General features: G+C 50.0%; 1 protein-coding gene and 1 pseudogene across 1 annotated transcript; one reads left to right on the forward strand and one right to left on the reverse strand.

Moving 5' to 3' along the window:
- Positions 1-1,232: 1,232 nt before the first annotated feature.
- On the reverse strand, positions 1,233-1,351 carry LOC118604501 (annotated as a pseudogene).
- Positions 1,352-11,999: 10,648 nt separating this feature from the next.
- Positions 12,000-15,820, forward strand: DLX3 (distal-less homeobox 3). Its single transcript, XM_016158435.2, has 3 exons — positions 12,000-12,552; positions 13,639-13,829; positions 15,408-15,820. Exons 1-3 carry the CDS (start codon positions 12,228-12,230, stop codon positions 15,753-15,755), a joined length of 864 nt encoding a protein of 287 aa, XP_016013921.1. The 5' UTR covers positions 12,000-12,227; the 3' UTR covers positions 15,756-15,820.
- Positions 15,821-22,528: the final 6,708 nt, after the last annotated feature.

Consider the following 22,528-nt stretch of genomic DNA (forward strand, 5'->3'; position numbering starts at 1 on the left):
ACAGGATGTGCAGGTCATTTAGCAGATAAGATCGTTTCTATTTTTTGATAAAAAGTTTATAGACTAAGTGGAATTTGCTAAAATTTGCATTTGTCCTGTCTGCTGAATATGCATCATAGATAGGTGAGCAAGATTGGTTTGTATTTGAATAAGATATCAACAACCTTTTGTTCCGTGTTTTCTGTGGATTTGTTAAAATCTTCATAGAAATAATGATTACCATTTGAAACTCCATTTTCCAAATCAAAGTGCCTAGGAGATTGGGGGAACATCTTTTTGTTGCCATGATTCAGACTTGAAACAGCATGTCCGAATAACATGCAAAAAGCATGATTGTTGGTAAGATATGACAAAATCAGCTCTCCACTGTCAGAGGCCAAGACATGTACTATCAAAACTTCCCCTTGTTTTCTCCCACAGGACATTTTACAACCTGCGGATCAAAAAATATAATTTCACTCAGTTTCATAGAGCAATCAAGGGAACAATATGATAATGTGCGCTCATTTGTGTGGCATGCCTGAGTTAGTTCAGCAAGCAGTGAGGATTGCTGACTGAGGATTGGTGTCTTTTGAGGTGATGAAAAACTTTTGATTATTTAGAATTACTTGCCTGTCTCATCCTGAATTTCTGAGATTGCATATATGCAAGTCTCCGCATATGCTTCAGAGCTCCATTTCATTGTACCCAAGCCCAAATTCTTTACTGTGTATCATACAGTCCTCTGTTTTGGTTATTTACCTCCCTGATCCAGTGGTATATGTCCTTCCATCTGTCATTAAAATCACACAGTCGTTTTGCCCTTTTTCCTTGGCGATATCATTGGTACTATATTATATTCAACCATTCTCATTTTCATTATCTAAACTTTTAGAAAATGTGCTCATGATATTCACATTAAAAATTAGACTAGCACTGTCTCAATCCACAGGCTAAGAGAAAGGTGGACTTTTAAAGCTCAAATCACAATCACTGAAGTTGCTCACTGAAGTGCTGTCGCTCAGAGTGATGCAATAACAGTGATCCATTAATGTCAACCACATGTCAAGGTTGACAACATCAGTGGTCCTATATGTGTTTGCTTGGATTTATACCTCCATATTTCTCTTTTCCTTTTCTTTCTTTCTTTTTTTTATTTTTTCAGGCGAGGCAACCCTCGATTGACCTCAAGATTGCAAGGATCTTGTCAGCTTACAATCCCTTATTTTTTTTTTAATTTATTTTATTTTTTACATCTATATCACCTGGTCTTCCCAGATGATCTCCCATCCAAGTACTAACCAGGCCTGACCCTGTTTAGCTTCTGAGTTCAGATGGGATCGGGCTTGTTCAGGGTGGCATGGCCATAGACTTTTTCTTTCCTTTTTCATTAGCAGTTGTAAATGGTATCATATTTTTAATTTCAGTTTTCTTGTGTTCATTGCTAGTATAAACAAGTATAATTGATTTTTTAAGCTTTCTTAAGTTTTCAATTACAGTTGACAGATATTATATTATCTGTAGGTGTACAACATAGTGCTTTATTTAACTTATGAAATGATCACCCCAATAAGTCTAGTGGCACCCACCATACATAGTTATTACATTATTGACTATATTCCTTACTCTGCACTTTATACCCCCACGACAGTTTTTATAACTGGCAATTTGTACTTCTTAATCCCTTCCCGTTTTTCACCCGTCTACCCAAGTCCCCTCCCATCTGGTAACCCATTAATGTTCTCTATATCTATGAGTTTGTTTCTGTTTGTTTATTTTGTTTTTTAGAGTTCACATATAAGTTAAATCATATGATATTAGTCTTTCTCTGACTTATTCATTAGCATGATGTCCTCTAGTTCCATCCATGTCATTGCAAATGGCAAGATTTGATTCTTTTTATGGCTGGGCAATATTCCATTGTGTCTATGTGCCACATCTTTATCTATTCATCTATCGATGGACACTTAGGTTGCTTCTTGGTTTTCATATGTCGCTCTTATAGCCTGTGACCTTGCCGAACACAATTTCTAGTTCTAAGAGGGTTTTTTGTGCGTGTGAATTACTTGGCATTTTCTTTGTAGAACATATGTCATCTACAAATAGGAACAGCTTCATTTCTACTTTACCGATCCATTATTTATTTTTAATTCCTTTTCTTGCCCCACTGAGCTAGTAGAACTCCCAGCATTATGTTAAGTAGTAGTGATGGAGTCTATATCCTTGTTTTGCTCCTGATCTAAGGAATAAGGCTTTCACCATTAAATGTGATATTAGCTAGATTATTTGTAGATGTTCCTTATCAAGTTGAGGAAATTTCTCCACTCCTAGTTTGCTGAGAATTTTCATCATGAATGGGTGTTGAATTTTGCCAAATGCTTTTTTTGCACCAATTGCTGTGATCGTGTGATTTTTCTTCTTCATCTATTAATATGGTGGATTACACGGACTGATTTTCAAATATCGAATCTGCCTTATATCTCTGAAATAAATCCCACCTAGTCATGGTGTATAAATTTTTAATATAATATTGAATTCCATTTGCTAATATTTTGATAAAGACATTTATATCTATATTCATTAGGGATAGATGTATAGTGGGTGCTCTTCGATTTTATGGTTTATCCTTTCCCTGTTTATGAGAAAATATACTCCCTTCCCCATTTTTTTAGATGACTGGTAACATACTATATACATTTCTCTCCATCTTGATTTTTTTACTTAACAATATATCTCGGAGAGAGCGAGCTACAAAAACAAGTTAGGAATGATATCCTGGCAAACGGTAAGGTTGAATGCTCCAAGAATCAGCCCTTCGACTGAAGCAACCATGGAGCTAACAATTGACAGAGTCAACATATTTGGAACTCTGAAATCTAATAATAATAATAAAAAACATTGTAATAACCAATGTTACCCCAGTAAACTTAATTTTAAAAAAGTGTTTAAAAACGTACAGCTTCCAGAGGGGTGCAAAGTGAAGAAAGAAGCTACTAAATTTTGCCATTTAAGATTAAGCCACTGACTGATCACTGAGATATTATTAGAGCAGAAGCTTCAGTGACCATACATGACAAGTGTTTGCAAAAAAAGGTTTAGAAAAGTCATTAAAGAAATGAATGACTATATACCTGGAAAGGAAGAAAAACCTCATTTTCAGAGTTACCACATTATAAAATTCAAAATGTCTGTTTTCAAAAAAATTACACTGCATGCAAAGAAATAGAAAGTATGTCCCATTCACAGGAATGCAATCGACAGAAACCATCTCTAAGGAAGCACAGTCACTGGACTTACTAGAATAAGATTTTTAAATCAATGTTTTAAAAATATGCCCAAAGAGCTGAACAAAAACATGGACAAAGAATAAAATGAACCCAAGGGAATAGTGTCTGAACAAACAGACATATCAATAAAGAGAGAAATTATAAAACGGAATCAAATAGAAATTTTGAAGCTAAAAAGTACAATACCTGAAATGAAAAATTGACTAGAGGGATTCAACAATAGATTTGAGCAAGCAGAAGAGTCAGTGAAAGAAAGTCGGTTGAAATATTCAGCCTGAAGGATAGAAAAAGAAAATGCAGAAAAATTAATAGAGCCTAAAGAGACCTGTGGGACACTATCAAGTATACCAACATATGCATTAAGGAAGTCCCAAGAAGAGAAAAGAAACAGAAAGAATATTTGAAGAAGCAATGGCCAAAAGTGTCCCAAATTTTATGAAATGCATGAATCTACACATCCAAGAAACTCAATAAATTCCAAATAAGATAAATTTTAAGAGATCTACACTGAGACACATTCCAAAAAAAAAAAAAAAAAAAGGTCATACTTTATCACTCCTCTGCTCAAAATTCTGCAGTGGCCCCACATCTCACTTTAGAGTAAAGCTCAAAGTCTTTATACTATCCTGTCAGGCCCTACCTTCATAATGCCCCTACCCCTACCACATCACCTCTCTGACTTCATCTTCTGGCGCTCACTCTTTCTCTGGCCATACTGGCCTCCTTGCTGTTCTTCAAACCTATGAGTAATTCAAACCCACTAGTAATTCGAATTTAATTACTAACGAAGGCATGTTGACGTCTCCAACTATAATGCTGGATTTGTCTCTCCTTGTAGTTCAATGATTTTTTGCTCGCATATTTTGACACTCTTGTTAGGTACACATACATCAATATGTGTTATGTCTTCTTGGAGAATTAACTCCTTTATCATTACATAAGCCCCTCTTTATCCCTGATATTTTTCCTCGTTCTGAAGTCTACTTTGTCTGAAATTAATATAGCTACTCCAGCTTTCGATTAGTGTTGGCATGGTATATCTTTCTCCATTCCTTTATTTTTAATCTACTGTATCTTTATATTTAAAGTGGATTTCATGTAAACAACATATGATTGGGTTTTGTTTTGGTTTGTAGTCATTCTTTTAGTTACTGTCATTTAATTGCTGTATTCATACCATTCACATTTAGTTGATTATTGATGTAGTTGAATTAATATCTACCATATTTGTGGCTGTTTTCTATTTATCGCATTTGTTCTGTTTCTTTTTTTTTCTTTCTTTTTTTTTATCTTCCCCTATTTTTCTCTGACTTTAGTTGAACATTTTATATGGTTCCATTTTCTCTTCTCTCTTAGCATGTCAAGCATACTTCTTTTTAAGAAACATTTTTAGTGGTTGCCCTAGAGTTTGTGACATACATTTAAACTGATCTGAAATCATTTTCAAATAACACTATTCTGCTTTATGGCTAGTACAGGTACCTTATAACAGAATATTCCCTATTCCTGCCTCCTGTTACTTATAACTTTGTTGTAATTCATTTCAATCATCCATAAGCAATAATCACCCAATACATTGTTGTTATTATTGTATCAGTAGTTTTCTATTACATCAATTAAGAATAAGAAAAAACATTTTATTTTACCTTTATTAATTCCTTCTCTGGATTTCTTCTTTTGTACAGAACTGAGTTGTTTACCTATATAATTTTCCTTATCTTTGAAGACCTTTTTAAAACATTCTTTCAAAACAGGTCTACTGGCAACAATTCCCTCAGTTTTTGTTTGCCTGAGAAAGTCTTTATTTACTTATGTCCACTTTTGAAGGGTAATTTCACTGGATACAGAATTCTATGGATTTTTTTCTTTTTCTTTCAACAATTTAAAAATTTCACTCAGCTTTGTTCTTGCTTGTATGGTTTCTGAGAAGTCCAATTAATTCTTACATTTTTATTTCTCCTATAAAGAAGGTGGCTTTCCCACCCTCTGGCTTCATTCAAGATTTTCCATTTTTCTCTGTTTTCCGGCGTTTTGAATAAATTCTAACCTCTAGCTATCTGGCACCAAGAGTGCCCCCTGCATTATCTCCTTGCTGCCTGCCTCTTTCCTCATGGGGTCCTCCAGCCCGGACCTCTTCTCCACTCCTTCGCCAATCGCTCCACTCTTCCTTTCTTTCCTTGCCTGACTTAGACTCCCCTCGAAGCCACGTGAGCAGCCTTTGCTAATGTCTGCCAAGCAAACCCTTCTGCCCACAGTTGACCCCAAGCCCAGTTGGCGTGCAGCCCACCACCCGGCTGGCCCCGCCATGCCTCCTGGGGCCACTACAACCTCAGGGTCTCCCACCACAGAGAGGTCTGGCATCCCCAGAAATTCCTGCGTGTCTTCTAGTCGGTTCTCTTCCCAGTCCCCATGGCTGCGGCTACACTTCGGCCTTGCTCACCTTTTTCCCATTCTCCTTAACCTCTGGTCCCACCACCTCTCCTCTCCTCAGCCAGTAACTTCACACCTACTTTGCATATACGCCCATATGGGAACCCCAAAATATCTTGAACGATTTCTGAAATGTTTCAAACATCCAGAATAGGACAGCGAAATGGCATAGCACACACCTATGTGTCCAGCATAGGTGTCGGGTCAAAGTATCTTCTGACCCGAACCTGTAAGCAAACCAGCTCACTCCATAGAGGTTAAGAGTCAGACCGTCTGGGCTCAAATCTCAAATCCACCACTGACTTAGCTTCTCTATGCCTCAGTTTCCCCCTATGTCAAAAGGCAGAAACGAGGGGTGCCCGCCCCATAGGGCGGTGGCAGGAACGAATGAACTCATCCGCGTAGAGCATTTTGAGCTGCGCCAAGCGCATAGTGAGTGCTCAGCCAAAGCCAGCTCTTATCATTTCATCTTCGCTCTTGACTCAGACTCAGCGGAAGAGAGAACCTGTTCCTAGGCTAACCCCTTGGGCAGGCTTCCAGATCCTCTCACCCACTCAGGGACGGCGCTCTTGGTTCACCCCTCTCTCCTGGCTGCTATAATTGACATATAAACAGGCTCGCTCCCATTTAAAACACAGTCACACACACACACCTCCCAATACGCCAAATGCCCTCCAGCCACCGCCCTCTCTGCTCCCTCTTGCCTTTCAGAGCCAAACTTCAAGACAGAGTTGCCTGCACTCGCTCTCCCCATTTCCTCCTCTCCCACTCGCCCTTCGGCCGGCTGTAAATAGCCTTCCAGCTTTCCCCCCACCAAGCCCACTCCTCCTGGCATCGCCAAACGTCTCCTTGAGATGTCATCCAGTGGGCACATCTCAGTCCCCATTTTGGCCAGCTCACATGTCCACAACAGGATTTGATCCTGCTGACCACTCCCACCTCCTTGGAACACTCCCCCCTTTCCCCCTCCCAACACAGGGCCACTTCTCTGTGCATGGCCTCACGCCTCTCTGGCCACTCACTCTCTCACAGGTGTCCTCGTTTCTCTCCCTCCCTTCCTGGACCATCTCACTCACACCTGTGGCTTCACAGACCACAAGATGTCAATGACCCCAAAGTCACATTTCCATTCCCAGCTTCTTTACTGATTTTTCAGGTCCTTGTAAGCAACTGCCTGCTGGACAGCGCCTCCTAGATGCCTCAGACATTCGAACTCCACGCTATCAAAATCGAGCTCATAGCACCACTACTTCGGAGAACTATTTGGCAGTACGTTCTAAAGCTGAACACGTGCACACCTTGTGGCCCACAATTCCACTCTTAGGTACCCAACAGCAGTGTGTACATATGTGCGCCAAAAGACATGTACAAGAAGCCCTATTCATGATGGCCCCAAATTGGAAACTAGCCAAATGTCTGTACAGTAGATCAGATAAATAGTGATATGTTCATATGCTAGAATACCTCACGCGGTACTGAAAGTGAATGATCTACAAATTTTCCCAACACTATGGATAAATCTCATAAACATAACGTTGAGCAAAAGAAGCCAGATATGAAAGAGTATATACTGTACACTTCAATTTATATGAAAGTCAAAACTATGCAACACTGACCTATGGTGCTAGGAGTTAAAATAATGTTTACCCTTGGGGAATAGTAACTGAAAGCAGCCCAAGGGGACTTTAGCACTGGTACTTTCTCAAACTGGGACTTACCCTGGTGCCAGTTACACAGCTGTGTTTGTATGCAAGTTCATTGCTCATGATTTCTGCACTGTTCTGTATGTATGTTGGATTCCAATAAAAAGTTAAAACAAAACAAAACAGGACACATCCTCTTCCCCATCAGGCTCCCCCTCTCCCTGGTGTTCTCTTTTCCCAGAGATGGTCCCAACTTTCCACTCAGTTGCCTAAGTCAGAAGTTAGGGGTTATTTCCCGCTCTTCCTCTCTCCTTATTACGAGCTTCCAAGTGCTATTGCTAGACTTCCTGCTGCCTCTAAATCTACCCACTTCTCTCTACCCACACTGCATCTTCCTTAACCCGATTCCCCTCTTGCCTGGCCTTCTGCAGTAGCCTCCTAGCCTCCAATCAGCCTCCTCTGATTCATTCTCACACGGCATCCAGAGGGACCCTTCTAGAATGAAAAATCCAGTCACGTCTCTTCCCTAGTTAAAATCTTTCGGCCGTTCCCTGCACCCTCTAGATGAAACCCATTCTCCTGCCCGTGGGTCCCAGGTCCACTCCAACTTTACCCCTGGGCACCACTCCCCTAATGCTATGCCCCAGTCAGTCTCATGGGCTTCTGCACAGGCTTTTCCTGTGGCTGGGAACCTTCTCCTTCCCCTTATCCCTGCTTTTCCTGGCCAAGTCCCACACATCCTTCAGGTCTCGGATATCCTCCTGTCTCTATGAAGAATTTGGGGCCTTCTTAGGTAGATACGTGCTACCCTTATCCCAGTACGTATCCCATGGTAGTGAAATTGGCTGCTTATGTGTCCACTTCTCCCACTGGACCTGGATTCAATGGAGGGGGACATTGTATCTGTCCTGTTCATCACTCCACCCCCAGCACCTAACACAGTTCAGTCTCAGAAAAGATTTGTTGGATGAATGAAGGATCCCAAAAAGAAGTGCTGAAGGCCTGGAGTATACCTCCGAGGAAGTTGGCAAGAAGGTAAAGGAGAGTTCCCCCTTGAGAGACAAGAGTTCTATAATTTAGAATCATAGAACATCAGAGTTTGAAGGGATCTCAGAGGACACTTAATAATCCAGTTGTTAATTTACAAACGAGAAACCTAAGAGAAGGAGCCACTAGATGGACATGGATGGGTGGAAGGAGGGAGAAGAGACAGCTGCAGAGTAAGGCAAGATGATGATAAAAAGTCAATATTTAGTGCTGTGGGGCTCCTGAAAGAAATAAAGAGAATATTCCTTCTAGGTAGGGCCCCGACATGTGGCCGGTTCACCAGGTCTTCGCCTGGAAATGGACTCTGGCCTCCTCACATTGACCACCAGATGGCGCCAGCTCCCCAGGCAATGGGGAGAGGTGAGCTAGTCCGCTCACTCTGGGTTCCATCCACAGACCTGGCACTCTGTGAGCCCAGGTGCTGTGGCTGTGCCCAAGCAGCATGAAACTTGGGCTCCAGGAAACAACTTGTTTCAACGGGGTACCTTTTCTCATGCCAGGGAGAGGGCGGGTAATAGACTCTGACCTGGGCATTGACCAGCACTGCCCTCCTGCCAGCCTCCTAGAGGCCTTTGACAGCCGGCGCTGCACCGCCCCTCCGCCAGGGGCAGGCCTCTGGTCAGGCTGACTGACACCTGCTCATCTTGTTGGCCCAGACAAGGTGCAGTGGGTGGCACTGGTCCAACTGCATCCTCCAGCAACCTCGGCACCCTGAGTCGGCAGGTGCCCGCCCAGTGGCTGGTGGCTCCAGTCCTGCTGGCCTGACGGGCCCCTTTCCGGCCATCATGGCCTCATACTGGAAGCTGCTCCTGCTCCTACACTAGAGTGGGGCAGTTGAATGGGAGCGCCTGCCCCATGTCTCCTCTTTTCCTAACCGTGCAAGCCTATTCAGCCGAGATGGTTCAGCCCCTCTGCAGTATTCAGAAGTCTCATAAATTCATTCAACAAACATCTATTAGCACTGAGGCTGTGTGCCAAGACCTGCCCTAGGTATCTGGAAGGTAGCAGTGAACTGGACAGATACAGTCACTGGTGTCTTGGAACACACAGTGCAATAGCAGACCAGATATTAACCTCACATTACCAAACAATTGTTTCATTGCTCATTTAAGTTTCTAATGCTGAAGTTTTAGTCCATTTCTAGAACTCACACACTTTCAGAGTAGAATGGAACATAGAGATTATTCTAAGTAACCCACCCCCACGACTCTTTCATGATTCCTAGACTCCTAGTCCAGTGGTCACCCATTTTACTCAGGAGCCACAGGTAGGGGTGGGGATGAGGGGGGAGAAGGAGTGAGGCTTCTAAGAGGACCCCATGATGAAAGTAGACTTCCTTCCATCTCTGAATGATCTGGCCCTTTTTGGTATAAGTTGAGGAATAAATGCACGAATGAATTAATGAATGATGGCAAAAGGGCTTGTCCAATGCTGTTCCTTCTCTGTGGGGAGCTGGGGCTCCAAAGCAGGTCCTGCAGCACCACCCCCCCCCCCATCCTAGAAGGGAAGCCAGCCGTCCCAGTGCCTACCTGTCCCCCCCACGCCCCGATGCCGCGGGCTCTCTTGGCGCCCTCTTGGCAACAGAACAGAGGGCATCCGGAGCGGGTGGCAACTCGCCCCGCCACGGGCTCCGAGCGGCGGGCAATAGGCGCTGGGGGGACGCGGAGATAGACAGACAGATAGTGCTCCCCTCGCCTGTCCCCCGCCCCCACCTTTCCCACGCTGGGGCCTCTCTGGAGCCTCTCAGACCTGGCGGGCACTCCTGCCCCTTGGCCCACGGATTGTGGGCCTCAGCTTCCGCCGACTGCAGCTTTCAAAGTGCTTGGAACCTCTGGCAGCCTGCCCTGGGGGACTGACAGAGCCCCCTGCACACTTCTCTGACCAACAGAGTCTACTAGGGAAACAAACCCCTTCTCGAGGCTTGAAGAAACTTGGGAAGGCTGCAGAGCCAAGGCGTGACCAGAAGGTGGCGCGGTAGCACTGTCTTGGGATGCCTTAGCCAGGCCGGGAAAGAAAAGGGGCCAGAATTGAAGGGGTAGCTCTGTGTGAAGGTTGGATGTGGCTAGGAACTGAGATTTGGAGGAGCCCCTCCTCCCCACAAATAAAGACAGGAGAAGAATTAAGAGTGAAATGGAGAAATTAGCTAGGCATCGGGAAACACTTGGATGACCTGGAGTAGTGGTTTTGTGCCCCAAACAAAACTAGGAGCTGCAGGTCCCCAGAGAGAGGAGCCTCTTCTTTAGGCCTTTTTTGGGGGGATGGGGTTCCCAGCTAAGGGGGATTGGAAAGGGGCTGATTTTTATACACCTTTGCATACAACCACACATTCACACATAGACATGCTGTCCAGGGCCCCCCACTCAGACTGCTTATGCACCGCTCCCCCCCACACACACACACACACTGCTACACTTTCTCACACACACATTCCTGCACTCACATCCACCTTAGTATACTATGGAACACACGAAGTCCTCACATCACACACCCCAAGTACACTTGTCCCATCACCTGATCTCTAAAAATGCTCACATATCCCCAGTACTGCCCCAAATGCACCATATCTACCTCCATACTTACTGAAACGCAGAGAGCCAGCCTGCGCCCCACTCAACTACAGGCAGACCCCAGGTCTCAGGCTCCTGCACGGCCTCTGAAACTGCACACACATAGTTTCAGAGATAGCTCTAATATCACTACAGGCAGGCTGTACAACCCCACCCTTCCCCAAAGCCCCCAAATCCACACACACCTGCCCCCTAGGCCCTCTCCAATGGGATCCTCCCTGGGCTGAATTATGACTTTCCTAAGCCCAAGGCACGTTTGCCTGATGGATCCCTTCCTCTACAAAAAAAAAAAAATTTTTTAATTACATTTCATGATTGCCTCGCTGTAAAAACAGTGTGTTGATATCATGTATTCAAACATTTTCAACTTAAAATTTCCTTTTCCCTTCTTCTTATTTTAAAGGAAATTAAAACATTTTCATGGACCCTGGATCCTTCTCACTTCAGGCACATTTGTCTTTCTGTCATTTGCACAGCGTGCGCGCGCGCACACACACACATACACACACACACTCACACACATCACTTTGGACCACCTCCCTCCACAAACACCCAATGGGCAAATTCCCCTCCTTCCCATTGCACCTGAGCCCACCTCTCACCCTCAGCCACGAAGACAGACAGACTGATAGCTACCGGGGGCTTTGCAGAGACACCCTCCCCAGATTCATTCCTTCAGAGATACTGAGGGTTTATCTGGGCAGGGGGAAAGATCCACAGGAGTAGGAGCAGCAAGGGGTGTGTGTGTGTGTGTGTGTGTGTGCGCGCGCGCGCGTGTCTGTGTGTGTGTGTGCGCGCGCGTCTGTGTGTGTGTGTGCGTGTGTGCGTGTGCGTGTGTGCGTGTGCGTGTGTGTGTGTGTGTGTGTGTGTGTGTGTGTGTGTTTTGGTAACAAAGAATGGAGGAGAGAGAGGAGAGAGCGAGCGAACGAAAGAGCGCAGGAGCATGTTTTGCCTCGAAGGCAAGACTTGCAGCCAATCAGAGCGCTGGAGCCTCCCTCTGCGACTCCTCTATTGAGTCTATAACCGGCTGGCCGGGCGGAGCTGGCAGCATTTGACTGTAGCTTGGGACGCGACGGGAGGCGCACAGCGACCGCCCGAACGCCGGCGCGGGTCTAAGCGCCCTTCGGCCTCCCCTCCCCCGAGACGCTGCCAGACCCTCCTCTCCACCTGCGGACACACACCCCCGCTTTGGCTCCTCCGCCTCGCTCACGCTACCGCCAGGTTCCGCGCTCCGCGGCCGAGGCCAGCCCCGGGGTGGCGCGGCGCCTGCCAGGATGAGTGGCTCCTTCGATCGCAAGCTCAGCAGCATCCTCACCGATATTTCCAGCTCGCTTAGCTGCCATGCGGGCTCCAAGGACTCGCCCACCCTGCCCGAGTCTTCTGTCACTGACCTGGGCTACTACAGCGCTCCCCAGCACGACTACTACTCGGGCCAGCCCTACGGCCAGACCGTGAACCCCTACACCTACCACCACCAGTTCAATCTCAACGGGCTTGCAGGCACCGGCGCTTACTCGCCCAAGTCGGAATATACCTATGGAACCTCCTACCGCCAGTACGGAGCATACCGGGAACAGCCACTGCCCGCGCCGGACCCAGGTGAGGACCCTGGGGTTGCGGGAGGGTCGGAGATACTGGAAGGTTCCTCCAGGGGCATAAAGGCAGGGAATTGAAGCAGAAACCCAGCGAAGCGTCGAGGGTCAGACGTGTACTGTTTGGAGTTAGAGAAGGGGGGCTAGTGACCGCAGAGGGAGCAGAGGACCGCGCGTCTGGGGCGCGTTGCTCGCTGTGCGCCGTGGTCTCTGGCGAGGATTCGCGAGAGCTACGCGGGGAAGGAGAGGGCTGTGGGTGGCCCGGGAGCCCCCGAATCGAGGTGCTTCCGTCGGGAACCTCGGCAAGCGGTCCTCTATTCACAGAAGGTTTGGGGGTAGACATCGGGGACTAACAGCTCCAGGGACCTTCTGAATCCGGGCTGGCGAGAGGAGGAATAGTAAGGGGAACGTGGAGAGGGACACCCCAGAATCACGGGAAAGTAGGGAAGCAGCGCGGGAGAAGTGGAGACGCCGAAAAAGAGAAAGGTAGAGACAGAGCAAAAGAGAAGTGTGGAGACAAAGTGAGAGAAGGAACGTAAGAAAGGAACAGGAAAGGATGGGAATAAAAGGAGGGAAGGAAGGAGGGAAGGAAGGAAGGAGGGAAGGAAGGAAGGAGTCTGTACCGTTTGCAACTTTTTCGAAAATCTAAAACTATTCTAAAATAAAAAGGGTTTTTTTATTTAAAAAAATGAGGGGAAGGAAGGAAGAAAGGACGAGAAAGAGCGAAAGAAACGACGGACGGCAAGGTGGGGGGAGAAGGGGACGGCCAGCGGGCGGGTGGCGAGGCGCTCCGAGTCGGGAGGCGAGCCGGGAAGGCGTCGTGAGCGAAGCCGCGGCCATCCTGGCCCGGGTGTTGCTGGCGCCAGGGGCCGCGCTGCAGGGCCGCGCGCGGAGCCGGGAGCGCCGGGCGCGGGCGGCCGCGGGTCGGCTCGGTCGCCGCCGCTCAGGCCGAGAGCGCTGGCGGCGGAGCGTGCAGCCGGGAAATCCCGGGGGAATCAGTGGGTCGGAGGGTGGAGCGTCCCGCGGGGCCCCTAAGGACCCCTGGGTCGCAGGCCAAGGCTGAGTCGCCCCTCTCCCGGTGCGTTGCCCGCAGTGTCGGTGAAGGAGGAGCCGGAAGCCGAGGTGCGCATGGTGAACGGGAAGCCCAAGAAAGTCCGAAAACCGCGCACCATCTACTCCAGCTACCAGCTGGCTGCCCTGCAGCGCCGCTTCCAGAAGGCCCAGTACCTGGCGTTGCCCGAACGTGCTGAGCTGGCTGCGCAGCTGGGCCTCACGCAGACACAGGTCGGTTTGGGGCGTCGTGGGTCACGGGATCTCCATGGGCCTGCGAGGGACTCAGGCTCCCTTCTCCGGGCCCCCCAGGCCTTGTGGAGCCTGAATGGCCTTTCGAATTCCCTAGAGGCCTTTGAAACCCTCGTGTGTGGGTAGAGCCCCCCTCCCCCCATCTGAATTTATGTCGGAATTTTCTGCATTAGCACTTATACAGGCGTGCATATTTGTGAACTCATGCAACTGTGTCTGTCTGTCACCAGGGTAGTTGTCCTCTTCTCTCTACTCCTGAGTCCACAGTTCCCACTGTCCTACAACAGTGCCAGTCACTCACTAGATAGGAGTCCACAGTGTGTCAATCCTCCAGGCGAGGCATGTGTGTGTAGAGGTGGACCTACACATGCATATGCATGTGTACTATTTGCACATATGCTAATGAGTCTGTGTGCACGTGGGAATGCTCACATAAGGAGTTTGATCTTTCAAGGGTCATTGTGCTTATAGACAGAGGGGCACATGGACATGACTGTACACACACTGGTGATTGCATGTCGAAAAATGTGTGCTTGCTTCAAAATGCCACAAAATGCTCGGCACCCGAATGTTTCACCCCTTCCTCTTCCTGGAGTCAAAGAGAGAGAGTCCCACCAAAGACGGATAAGGACTCAGAGGTGGGAGAGCCACCTCCACCCTCAGCCTGTCCCTAAAGCCCCCAGCAGCCTGTCACTGGGAGGAGTGGTGGCAGCCTGGCTCTCTGCAGGTATTGACAGGCGGGCCTGGGTTGCGGCTGCGTGGGGCCCGGTCCGCTGGGAATCTGGGTCACCCAGTGAGGAGCTGATTCATTGTTTGTGCCAGTCATGGGGTGGGGAGCAGCAGGGGGAGGGGGAGATACCCCAGGGGAAATTTGGGAATCAAGATTCACCTGCTCCTGAGTCCCCATTAGCCAGCTGTAGAGGGGCTACTCCAAGCTTGTGTGTGAATGTGGGTGCTCACATCTGTGGGTGTTTACCTGGGTGTAGTATCTATGTGTGTGTGTTTACAGTCTGGTGTCTGTATGCGAAGCGGTGAGTGGGTACGTTCCTGCACATGGAGATGCTTACGTGGGTGTGTGTTTGTATTTGTGTATCTGTGTGCCTCTGGGTTTCTAATGTGAACAAAAGGCCACAAACTGCCCATTGCCACCTGTGCTGCCTTTTATTGAGTGTTTACTACATACCGCGCTGCTCTAAGTTCTTTAGCTGTCTTAACTTATTTGAGTGTCATAATGACCTCGTGAGGTAGGTAATAGTTCTGCGACCATCCCTCTTGCAGATGAGGAAGGCAAGAACCAGAGAAGTAACTTACCCAGGGTCACACACACTTAGTAAGTGGCAGAACAGACTTTGGAGCCAAGCAGTCGAAAGTTCCTTGCCACGGTTCTATCCCAGATAGACAAAAGATGCTGACCTGGGAGTCAGGATGCTGGAGGGTTTTACCTGGGTCCTGTCCTGTGACATTTGGGCTGGCCTTGCCCTCTTTAGACTGAATTGCCCGTGGGGTTTTTACTAAGCATTCCGAGAGGCTAACTAGCTCCCCCTTTCTTCTTGGGCGCAGGTGAAAATCTGGTTCCAGAACCGCCGCTCCAAATTCAAGAAGCTCTACAAGAACGGGGAGGTGCCCCTAGAGCACAGCCCCAACAACAGTGATTCCATGGCCTGCAATTCACCACCATCACCCGCCCTCTGGGACACCTCCTCTCACTCTACTCCGGCCCCAGCCCGCAGTCAGCTGCCCCCACCACTCCCGTACAGTGCCTCTCCCAGCTACCTGGACGACCCCACCAACTCCTGGTACCATGCACAAAACCTGAGTGGACCCCACTTACAGCAGCAGCCGCCTCAGCCGGCCACCCTGCACCATGCCTCCCCTGGGCCCCCGCCCAACCCTGGGGCTGTGTACTGAGTACCCACCAGGCCTGAACCTCCCACGAAGGACCCCGGGACCAGGCAGAAGGTGCCTCCGTCCTAGATGACACTCAGGAATCATCGAGGAGCAGAGGGGAAAGGGGATTCTCTTTCCCCTTCCTTCACCCCTTCTTCCAGGGACCCAAGAGCTCCAGATGAAATTTGTGTGGACCAAGGATGTCCCCTGAACGTCTCTCCCCTTGCCTAGACACTGAGGTACCCCTCCAGATGCTGGGGCACTCCACCTGGGACAGCGTTCCTCTTCTGCTCCAGGAGCCTGGATTGGTTTTAAATGGCTCATCACCTTCCAGCCTCTAAAACTTAGCTCTCATTTCCCAGACTGGAGATCTGGGGGACTGTGGAGTGTTTGCCCGTCAGGCCTGGACTGGGCACCAGGCACCATGGATGCCGAGACCTGCCAGGCCTGGTTCCTCCTAAGCCGTCCGTGGCTCCCCTCTTTCTGAGCATCTCCTCTGCCGAAAAGGACATTGGACATCATCATGACTGGGACTCAGGGTGGGGACCTCAGTCAGCCCCACCCCGCACTTCTAGCCCTCATTTAAGATTTGAGGGTTAAACCAAAGAAAAGTCCCCAAGTGGGGGCACCTTTTAATATTTGTGGCTTTAGAGGGAAGAACTCAAGGAGTCATCTCTCTCCTTTCCCCCTGCTCTGGTGGGAGAGGATGGGTGGGTCTCATAAGTCTTTCCTAAGGACTCGTTTCTTCTTCCATGTACAGGACTTGCACAACTTTGGTTTTAAAAGCTGTTGAAAAATAGGAAAACAAAGGGCATTGTTAACAGATAGGACCAATCTCCCCTGTGCCCACTGGGGCACCTCTGCCCTGCCCCGCCCCCACCCCACCTCTTCCTCTCCTCCAGTAAGTTGGCAGTTTTGGCGCCAAACCCCAGATCTCCAAGGAGACATACCGGGCAAGAAACTCCCCCAAAACACCCCCTTTCCGGTGGCCTTGGAAACAGATTGTGAGAGCTGAGATGGAGAATGTTGGATGAGGTGCACAGGGAGAGAGGGGAAGCTTGGTGCCTTTAGGGGTGAGGGGCATAGCTGTCTGCATGGCTGGTGGCACTGTCCCTCTGTGGCCCAGACATCTCCCCCAGAGCTAACTTTCCTCCACCCCTGATGTGGTCAAACATCGAAGAAAAGGCGAGGTAGAAAACTAGCTATATATGTAGTCTGTATTTTTTTAAAGAGCAACAGAGAGAAGCAGCCTCCTCCCTATGTGGTTTCCTATTTATGTGGTCCTTTCCTCCTGGATGTACCTGCCTGTGCGTCGTCGTCATCGTCGTCGTTGTCGTGAGCTGAAAGAAACAGGGATGTGGGCTCTGGCTGGATTGGAGTTTGGTGGGAGGTGCAGGAGCCAGGAGAGACATGGTGGAACTCCAAGAGTCCCACCCCAGGGGGCAGGAACGGAGCCAGCTCCCACCACCAGCCTTCTCATTTCTGCTTTCTTACTGGACCCATCTTTATATACAACGTTAATAAAAAAGAAGAAAATAACCACTGAGCTCTTTGAACTGGAGGCTGGAGGCAGATGGGGCTTTTGGGGGAGGGTCTGGGAGTTGGGGAAGGTGTTTGGTGGGAAGGGAGCTCTGAGCCTCCAGGGGCTCCTGGGGGTGTCAGAGCCTGGGGACCTACTGCTGAGGCTCTGGGTTCAAGGGCTGGGCTGGGCCTGGCCCCAGGTGACAGGTGCTCCTGACCTCATGGCTGCCCCCAACCATGGGCAGGTCTGTGTAGGTGGGAGGCTCCCAGCTGTAGCCTCCCCGACTCCACTCTGCTTGGTGGCTTGGCGTTCCCTGTCAGCCAGCTGCCCTCTGCCACCGCTGCTGCTGGGTCACCTCAGGGCTGCTCTTTGATCTTGGGCTCACACGCGGACATGCTTGCACATGCGTGTACACCCCCTGCCTCCACGCCCAGGCACTCCCTAGCCCCTCACCTTCCTGTCTGTCCTTTTCAGCTTGGGATGAGGGTGGGGCCCCTGGCAGGGGGAACACCAACTGCTCCTACAGCTGGCAGGGCCACCAGGCCATTGGGACCCGGGCTGGACAATGGAAATAGACGGGGCCTTCTGTGTTTCCTTCTCGGGGAGCTCGAGCCCTGACTCGGTGCCTTCTGGCACTGCTGCCACCCTCCTCTCTTTGCTGCCCAACTCCAGCACTTTGGAGACAGAGATGACGGTGGTCGAATAAATGAATGGGGGTGTGTGCGAGCGACACATCTTGGTGCAGATGGGACACAACGTGAATGCATGCACACGCTTGTGAAGCTGCCTCTCTCACACACGTGAGCCAAGACACAGTGACATCTTCATCATCACACATACATGGACTCTCCACTTGAGGCAAAAGTGTCATCTGCAAGCACATATATAGACACAAACTCATAACCGAGACACCTTCGCGTCACACATGTGTACAAAGCCAAAAAGCCATAACACTCCAAGACATAGAGAACCCCCCAGGACACAGATGTACAAATATCCCTTGCTCAAGTCGCCCCAGCATCACACACACACGCACACGCACGCACACACGCACACGCACGCACACACGCACGCGCGTGCACACACACTGCATGGACCTGCGCGCACACAGAGAACGCAGAGGCAACTCCTTCTATTGGAAAAAGTCTTGGATGCAGAATCAGCACCACCACCCAGCAGCCAAGGTGACCCAGCTCAACCTGTCAGGCCTTTAGTTTCCTCTGTCAAGTGGGGACAACAGTCCCAACCCTGCTGCCCTCTGGGGCTGTTGTGAGGCAGAAAGCAGATAAGGCTAGGAAGGCGGAAGGAGCTGGTCTAACCTAAGGTCTTTGTTAGACAGCCCTCGCAGACACTCTGCGGAGGGGTTCTCAGGTCTGGCTCCAGAATGGTGGAGATTCTCAGCCCCGACCTCACCCCTCTCTCTCAGGAGGCAGGCCTTCCCCTCCCCCCACGCCCAAGGGAGGCGGAAGGGAGGAGAGCCTTCAGCCCACGGACGCCAGCCCTGCGCCGGGCTGGCAAGGGTTAAGTGGCAGCTGCCAGGCGGGGCTGAGCTGAGCAGTTTGGTTTGAGGGCTGCGTGCAGGCAGGAGCAGCGAGGCGGCAGCCGGGCAGACTTGCTGGAGACACTGCATTTTATTAGGGCTGGGCTGCCAGCAAAGGGAGGGAGAGGGAAAAAAAGGGCAGAAAGAGAGGAAGGAAGGAGGGAGGCTGGGCGGGCAGGCTGGCGGGCGGGCTGCTTCGGGATGAAAGGATGTTGTAAGCTCCCTAATTCCACCCTGCTCATCCCTGCTCAATCAGGCTGGATTAACTGCCCGGGTGACCTCCCTCGGGGTTAGCCCCACCCCTGACCTCCCCTTCCTCCTCTCCTCACCTCCAGGCCAGTCGGGTCACCCTCTTCACCAACCCTGGAGTGGTGGGAGTATGCGAAGACAGGGGCTTGAGTGGGGGAGCTGGCAGAGTGCCAGGGTGGGGCTACCGAGCCCATCTCCGGCCAGGTGTTTCTTGACTATACTCATCGCCTTGTAACAAGGGGAAGAGGTGGGTGCTAGGGACCCCCATTCTGCCACGAGGGTCACTCTTCTCCAAACTTTAGTAATAGTTGGCATTTGCTAAATTCCTACTCTGCCTGGCACTTCGTGTGATCCCCACAGCAACCTGGAAGGTGGGTGGTATAGTACCTGTTTTTCAGATGGAGAGACTGAGGCTCAGAGGTTCAGTCTCCGTCAAGGTCATATAACGAATAGGTGGCACTGTTGGGATTTGAACCCTGGTCCGTCTGGAAAATGGGTTCTCTTAATGGGCTTTAAAGTTTACTAAGGTCCCCCAGGGCAGCGTGTCAGAGAGCTGGAGCCACCACAACTCCGCCCACCGTGGCCCGCCCCGCCCTCCTCCCTGGGTTCTTCCCGGGGAGAAGCGGAGGGGGAGGAGCTGGGCTTCTTCCCCAGGGCAGGTCCTAGGAAAAGCTTAATGTCCTGGTCAGGAATGTGCACGTTGAAGTCAGCTGACCTGGACTACATTCTGCCTCCACCACTTCACTCTGTGATCTTGGGCAAGTCACTTAACCTTTCTAAGCCTCAGTTTCCTCATCTGTAACAGGGATAATGCTACCTACCTAGCAGGGTTATTGAGATTAAATAGGTTAATGTGAGTAAAATGCTTAACAAGATACTCAGCACATGGTGAGTACTGCCCAGTTAATGAAAGTTGCTGTTGACACGGTGACAAGAGAGATGGCGCTGACTCGCTACCTCACCTCCTGCCTCATTCTCCCCTCCGATACCCCAGATTCAGACCGAGGCCCCTGGCTGCACTTAACATGTTGGTTATCCACTCATCTCTAAGGTCACTCCAAAAAAGGGTAAGTCGACCAATATTTATTGAGCACCTGCTATATGCCAGGCAGTTCTAGGAGCTGGTACAACAGATGACCGAAGCCTGGGAAAGAGGACACAGACCTGCGCCAGGTGTTCCGGGGCCAGGGGCAGGGCGCACCCTAGAGAGTTCCCCAGCTGGGCAAACCCAACACAGACAGGGAGGACAGGACAGGCTGTCAGAGGATAGGACAGGGGCAGTTGGAGGTAGGTGGGAAGGAAGGAAAGCTGGAAAAGTTCCATGGAAGAGGTGGTATTTGAATTCCGCCTTGAAAGAAGTATGGAAGCCATGACAGGCAGAACTGGGGGTCTAGGAGCACACTCCATGGAGACCCCACATACAGAATAATTCCCCTTCCAGGACTCAGACAATGGAGAGGAAGGAGCCTTGAGGGGAGAGCCTGAGAGCAGCAGCCTTGTGGACACCCATGGTTGGCTAGAGCTGGTGCTGGAGGGGAGGCACAGGTCCAGAGGGTCCTTAAAGCCTTCCCTGGATGCCAGGCTCAGAGAAAGGCCAGCAAGCCCCTCAGATGTGCTGGCAGTTGCTCGGACACCATGAGCTTGGAGAAAGAAAGCTCTTTTTCCCCTTTCTGGGAGGAGATAGCCTCTGCCCTTCTCACTTGCGGAAGTGGATAACAAAGATGGTCTCTACCTCTGTCTCTGAAGCCTCTCTTTTTAAGGGGTCTCAGGCACTAGAGGATCTTAGAGACATCACCCCAATTCAACCCGCATACACTATCTGCCTCAGCAACACACCATCACTACCACTTACTTCCCAGTCCAGAAGCGCCCCCACACCCCCACTGGGAGGGGGGTTCTGGGCAGCAGAGACAGGACCCCTGATGTGCAGCCTCCCAGCCCTCAGGTGAGGGCTCTGGTTGGCTAGGCAAGGCTGAGTTGCATCAACCAAACCCAAAGGGGATGGAGGAGGAAGAGAAGTGGGGGAAGGGGAGAACAGAGAGGGGAGGAGAAGGGGGAGCCTTCAACCAGCACCTTGGCCTCTGTTTTTCCAGCTTTAATTGCAGCATTAATCACCTTAATAAGCTGTTTACCAACCACCTGGCAGCCTGAGACCAGGCGACTGAGGAGTCAAAAGCGCTTGGAGATGAGTTTCCTAGGCAGCCCTGGGGAAGAGGGGGAAGAGGACAGTGCTGATGGGGGACCAGGGCTTGTTGATGGAGCTTGAGGCAGAGGAAGTGGATGGGGGGCTGGTGAGAAAGCTGCAACCAGGGAGTCAAGAAGGCTAGCCTCCGGCTCTTCAAGGGGGGCCCTTTTGAATCTCCAGCCTGGATCCCCAGGCCCCCCGACCCACACCTTTCTCCTCTGTCACTCTGCTGTGCTGGTCACTACTACCTGGGTGACTCTTTCGAGACCCCTGTCCCAGCATTGTGGAGACAGAGCCTGCTTGGTCTTCTTCACTGCCTGGTCCCCAGCTCATAGTACTGGGTATGGACTAAGGAAAGTATTTTTTGTTTATCAGAGGGAGCTGGAAAGCTAAGGGCCTGGGGAAAGCTGGGGGAGGATCCGCACTGGGGGCACCAGGTATGAGGGCAGGGACTTGGGCATATTCTCAGGACAATTTCCCACACCATACTCAGCACAGGCTGGAGAAACAGGATGCTCAATGTACATCAAACGCCTAAATGAATCAGTGAAGTGATAGAGAGCTCTTAGAGCCCTTCACACAACGCTACTCAGCATCAGCTCCCACTTCCATCAAATGAGGGGCCGTGAGGCTGAGGGGGAAATGAGTGCTCCCCTCTCTCGGCTGTCGGAGGTTAAATGAAAGGACAAAAGGAAGACCCAGCACCTCATCGCTGCTCCTGAGCGGCTGTAGGAGCGAACAGTGACTTTACCCTCACTTGGCGTTATCTCATCTAATCTTCCTGGAGGAGCCCCAGAGAGACTGTGATTTGCCCAAGGTCACACAGAAAATGAGGGGCAGTGTTCCTCTGCCCACACCAGGTCACACTGGACAGGCACTACTGAGTAGGCTCCCAAACCCTGGCCTCTGGACTGCAGAACCAGAGTGTCCTCTGAACAATAAGCAGGTTGGACCCAACGATCGATCCAAGGCCTTGGCACTGATGTCCTTCTACTGGCCCAGCAAAGGGAGTGGGATGGAGTATTGAAATGGCCTGTTGAACCCAGAGGTGGGCTGTCTGAGAGAAGGAGGGGCATAGGGGCCCAGAGCAACCAGGATAGGCATCCTGGAAGGAGTCAAACCTGGGGCAGGGGCTGACAGGGGTGGGGCCTTGAGGCCTAAATTCCTAGGTTGTCTTCTGGGGCAAATTGGAGCAGAATTGAAAATGTCTGCTGAGTAAGCAGGGAAGGGAGACTCCACACCCTGCAGGATTAGCTGGGGCGGGGGAGGGGGTATCCCCCCACCCCGGGCAGTTCACC

This window comes from Rousettus aegyptiacus, unplaced genomic scaffold, assembly GCF_014176215.1.
Source record: "Rousettus aegyptiacus isolate mRouAeg1 unplaced genomic scaffold, mRouAeg1.p scaffold_m13_p_6, whole genome shotgun sequence".
In the NCBI taxonomy this organism is placed as follows: Eukaryota; Metazoa; Chordata; class Mammalia; order Chiroptera; family Pteropodidae; genus Rousettus; species Rousettus aegyptiacus.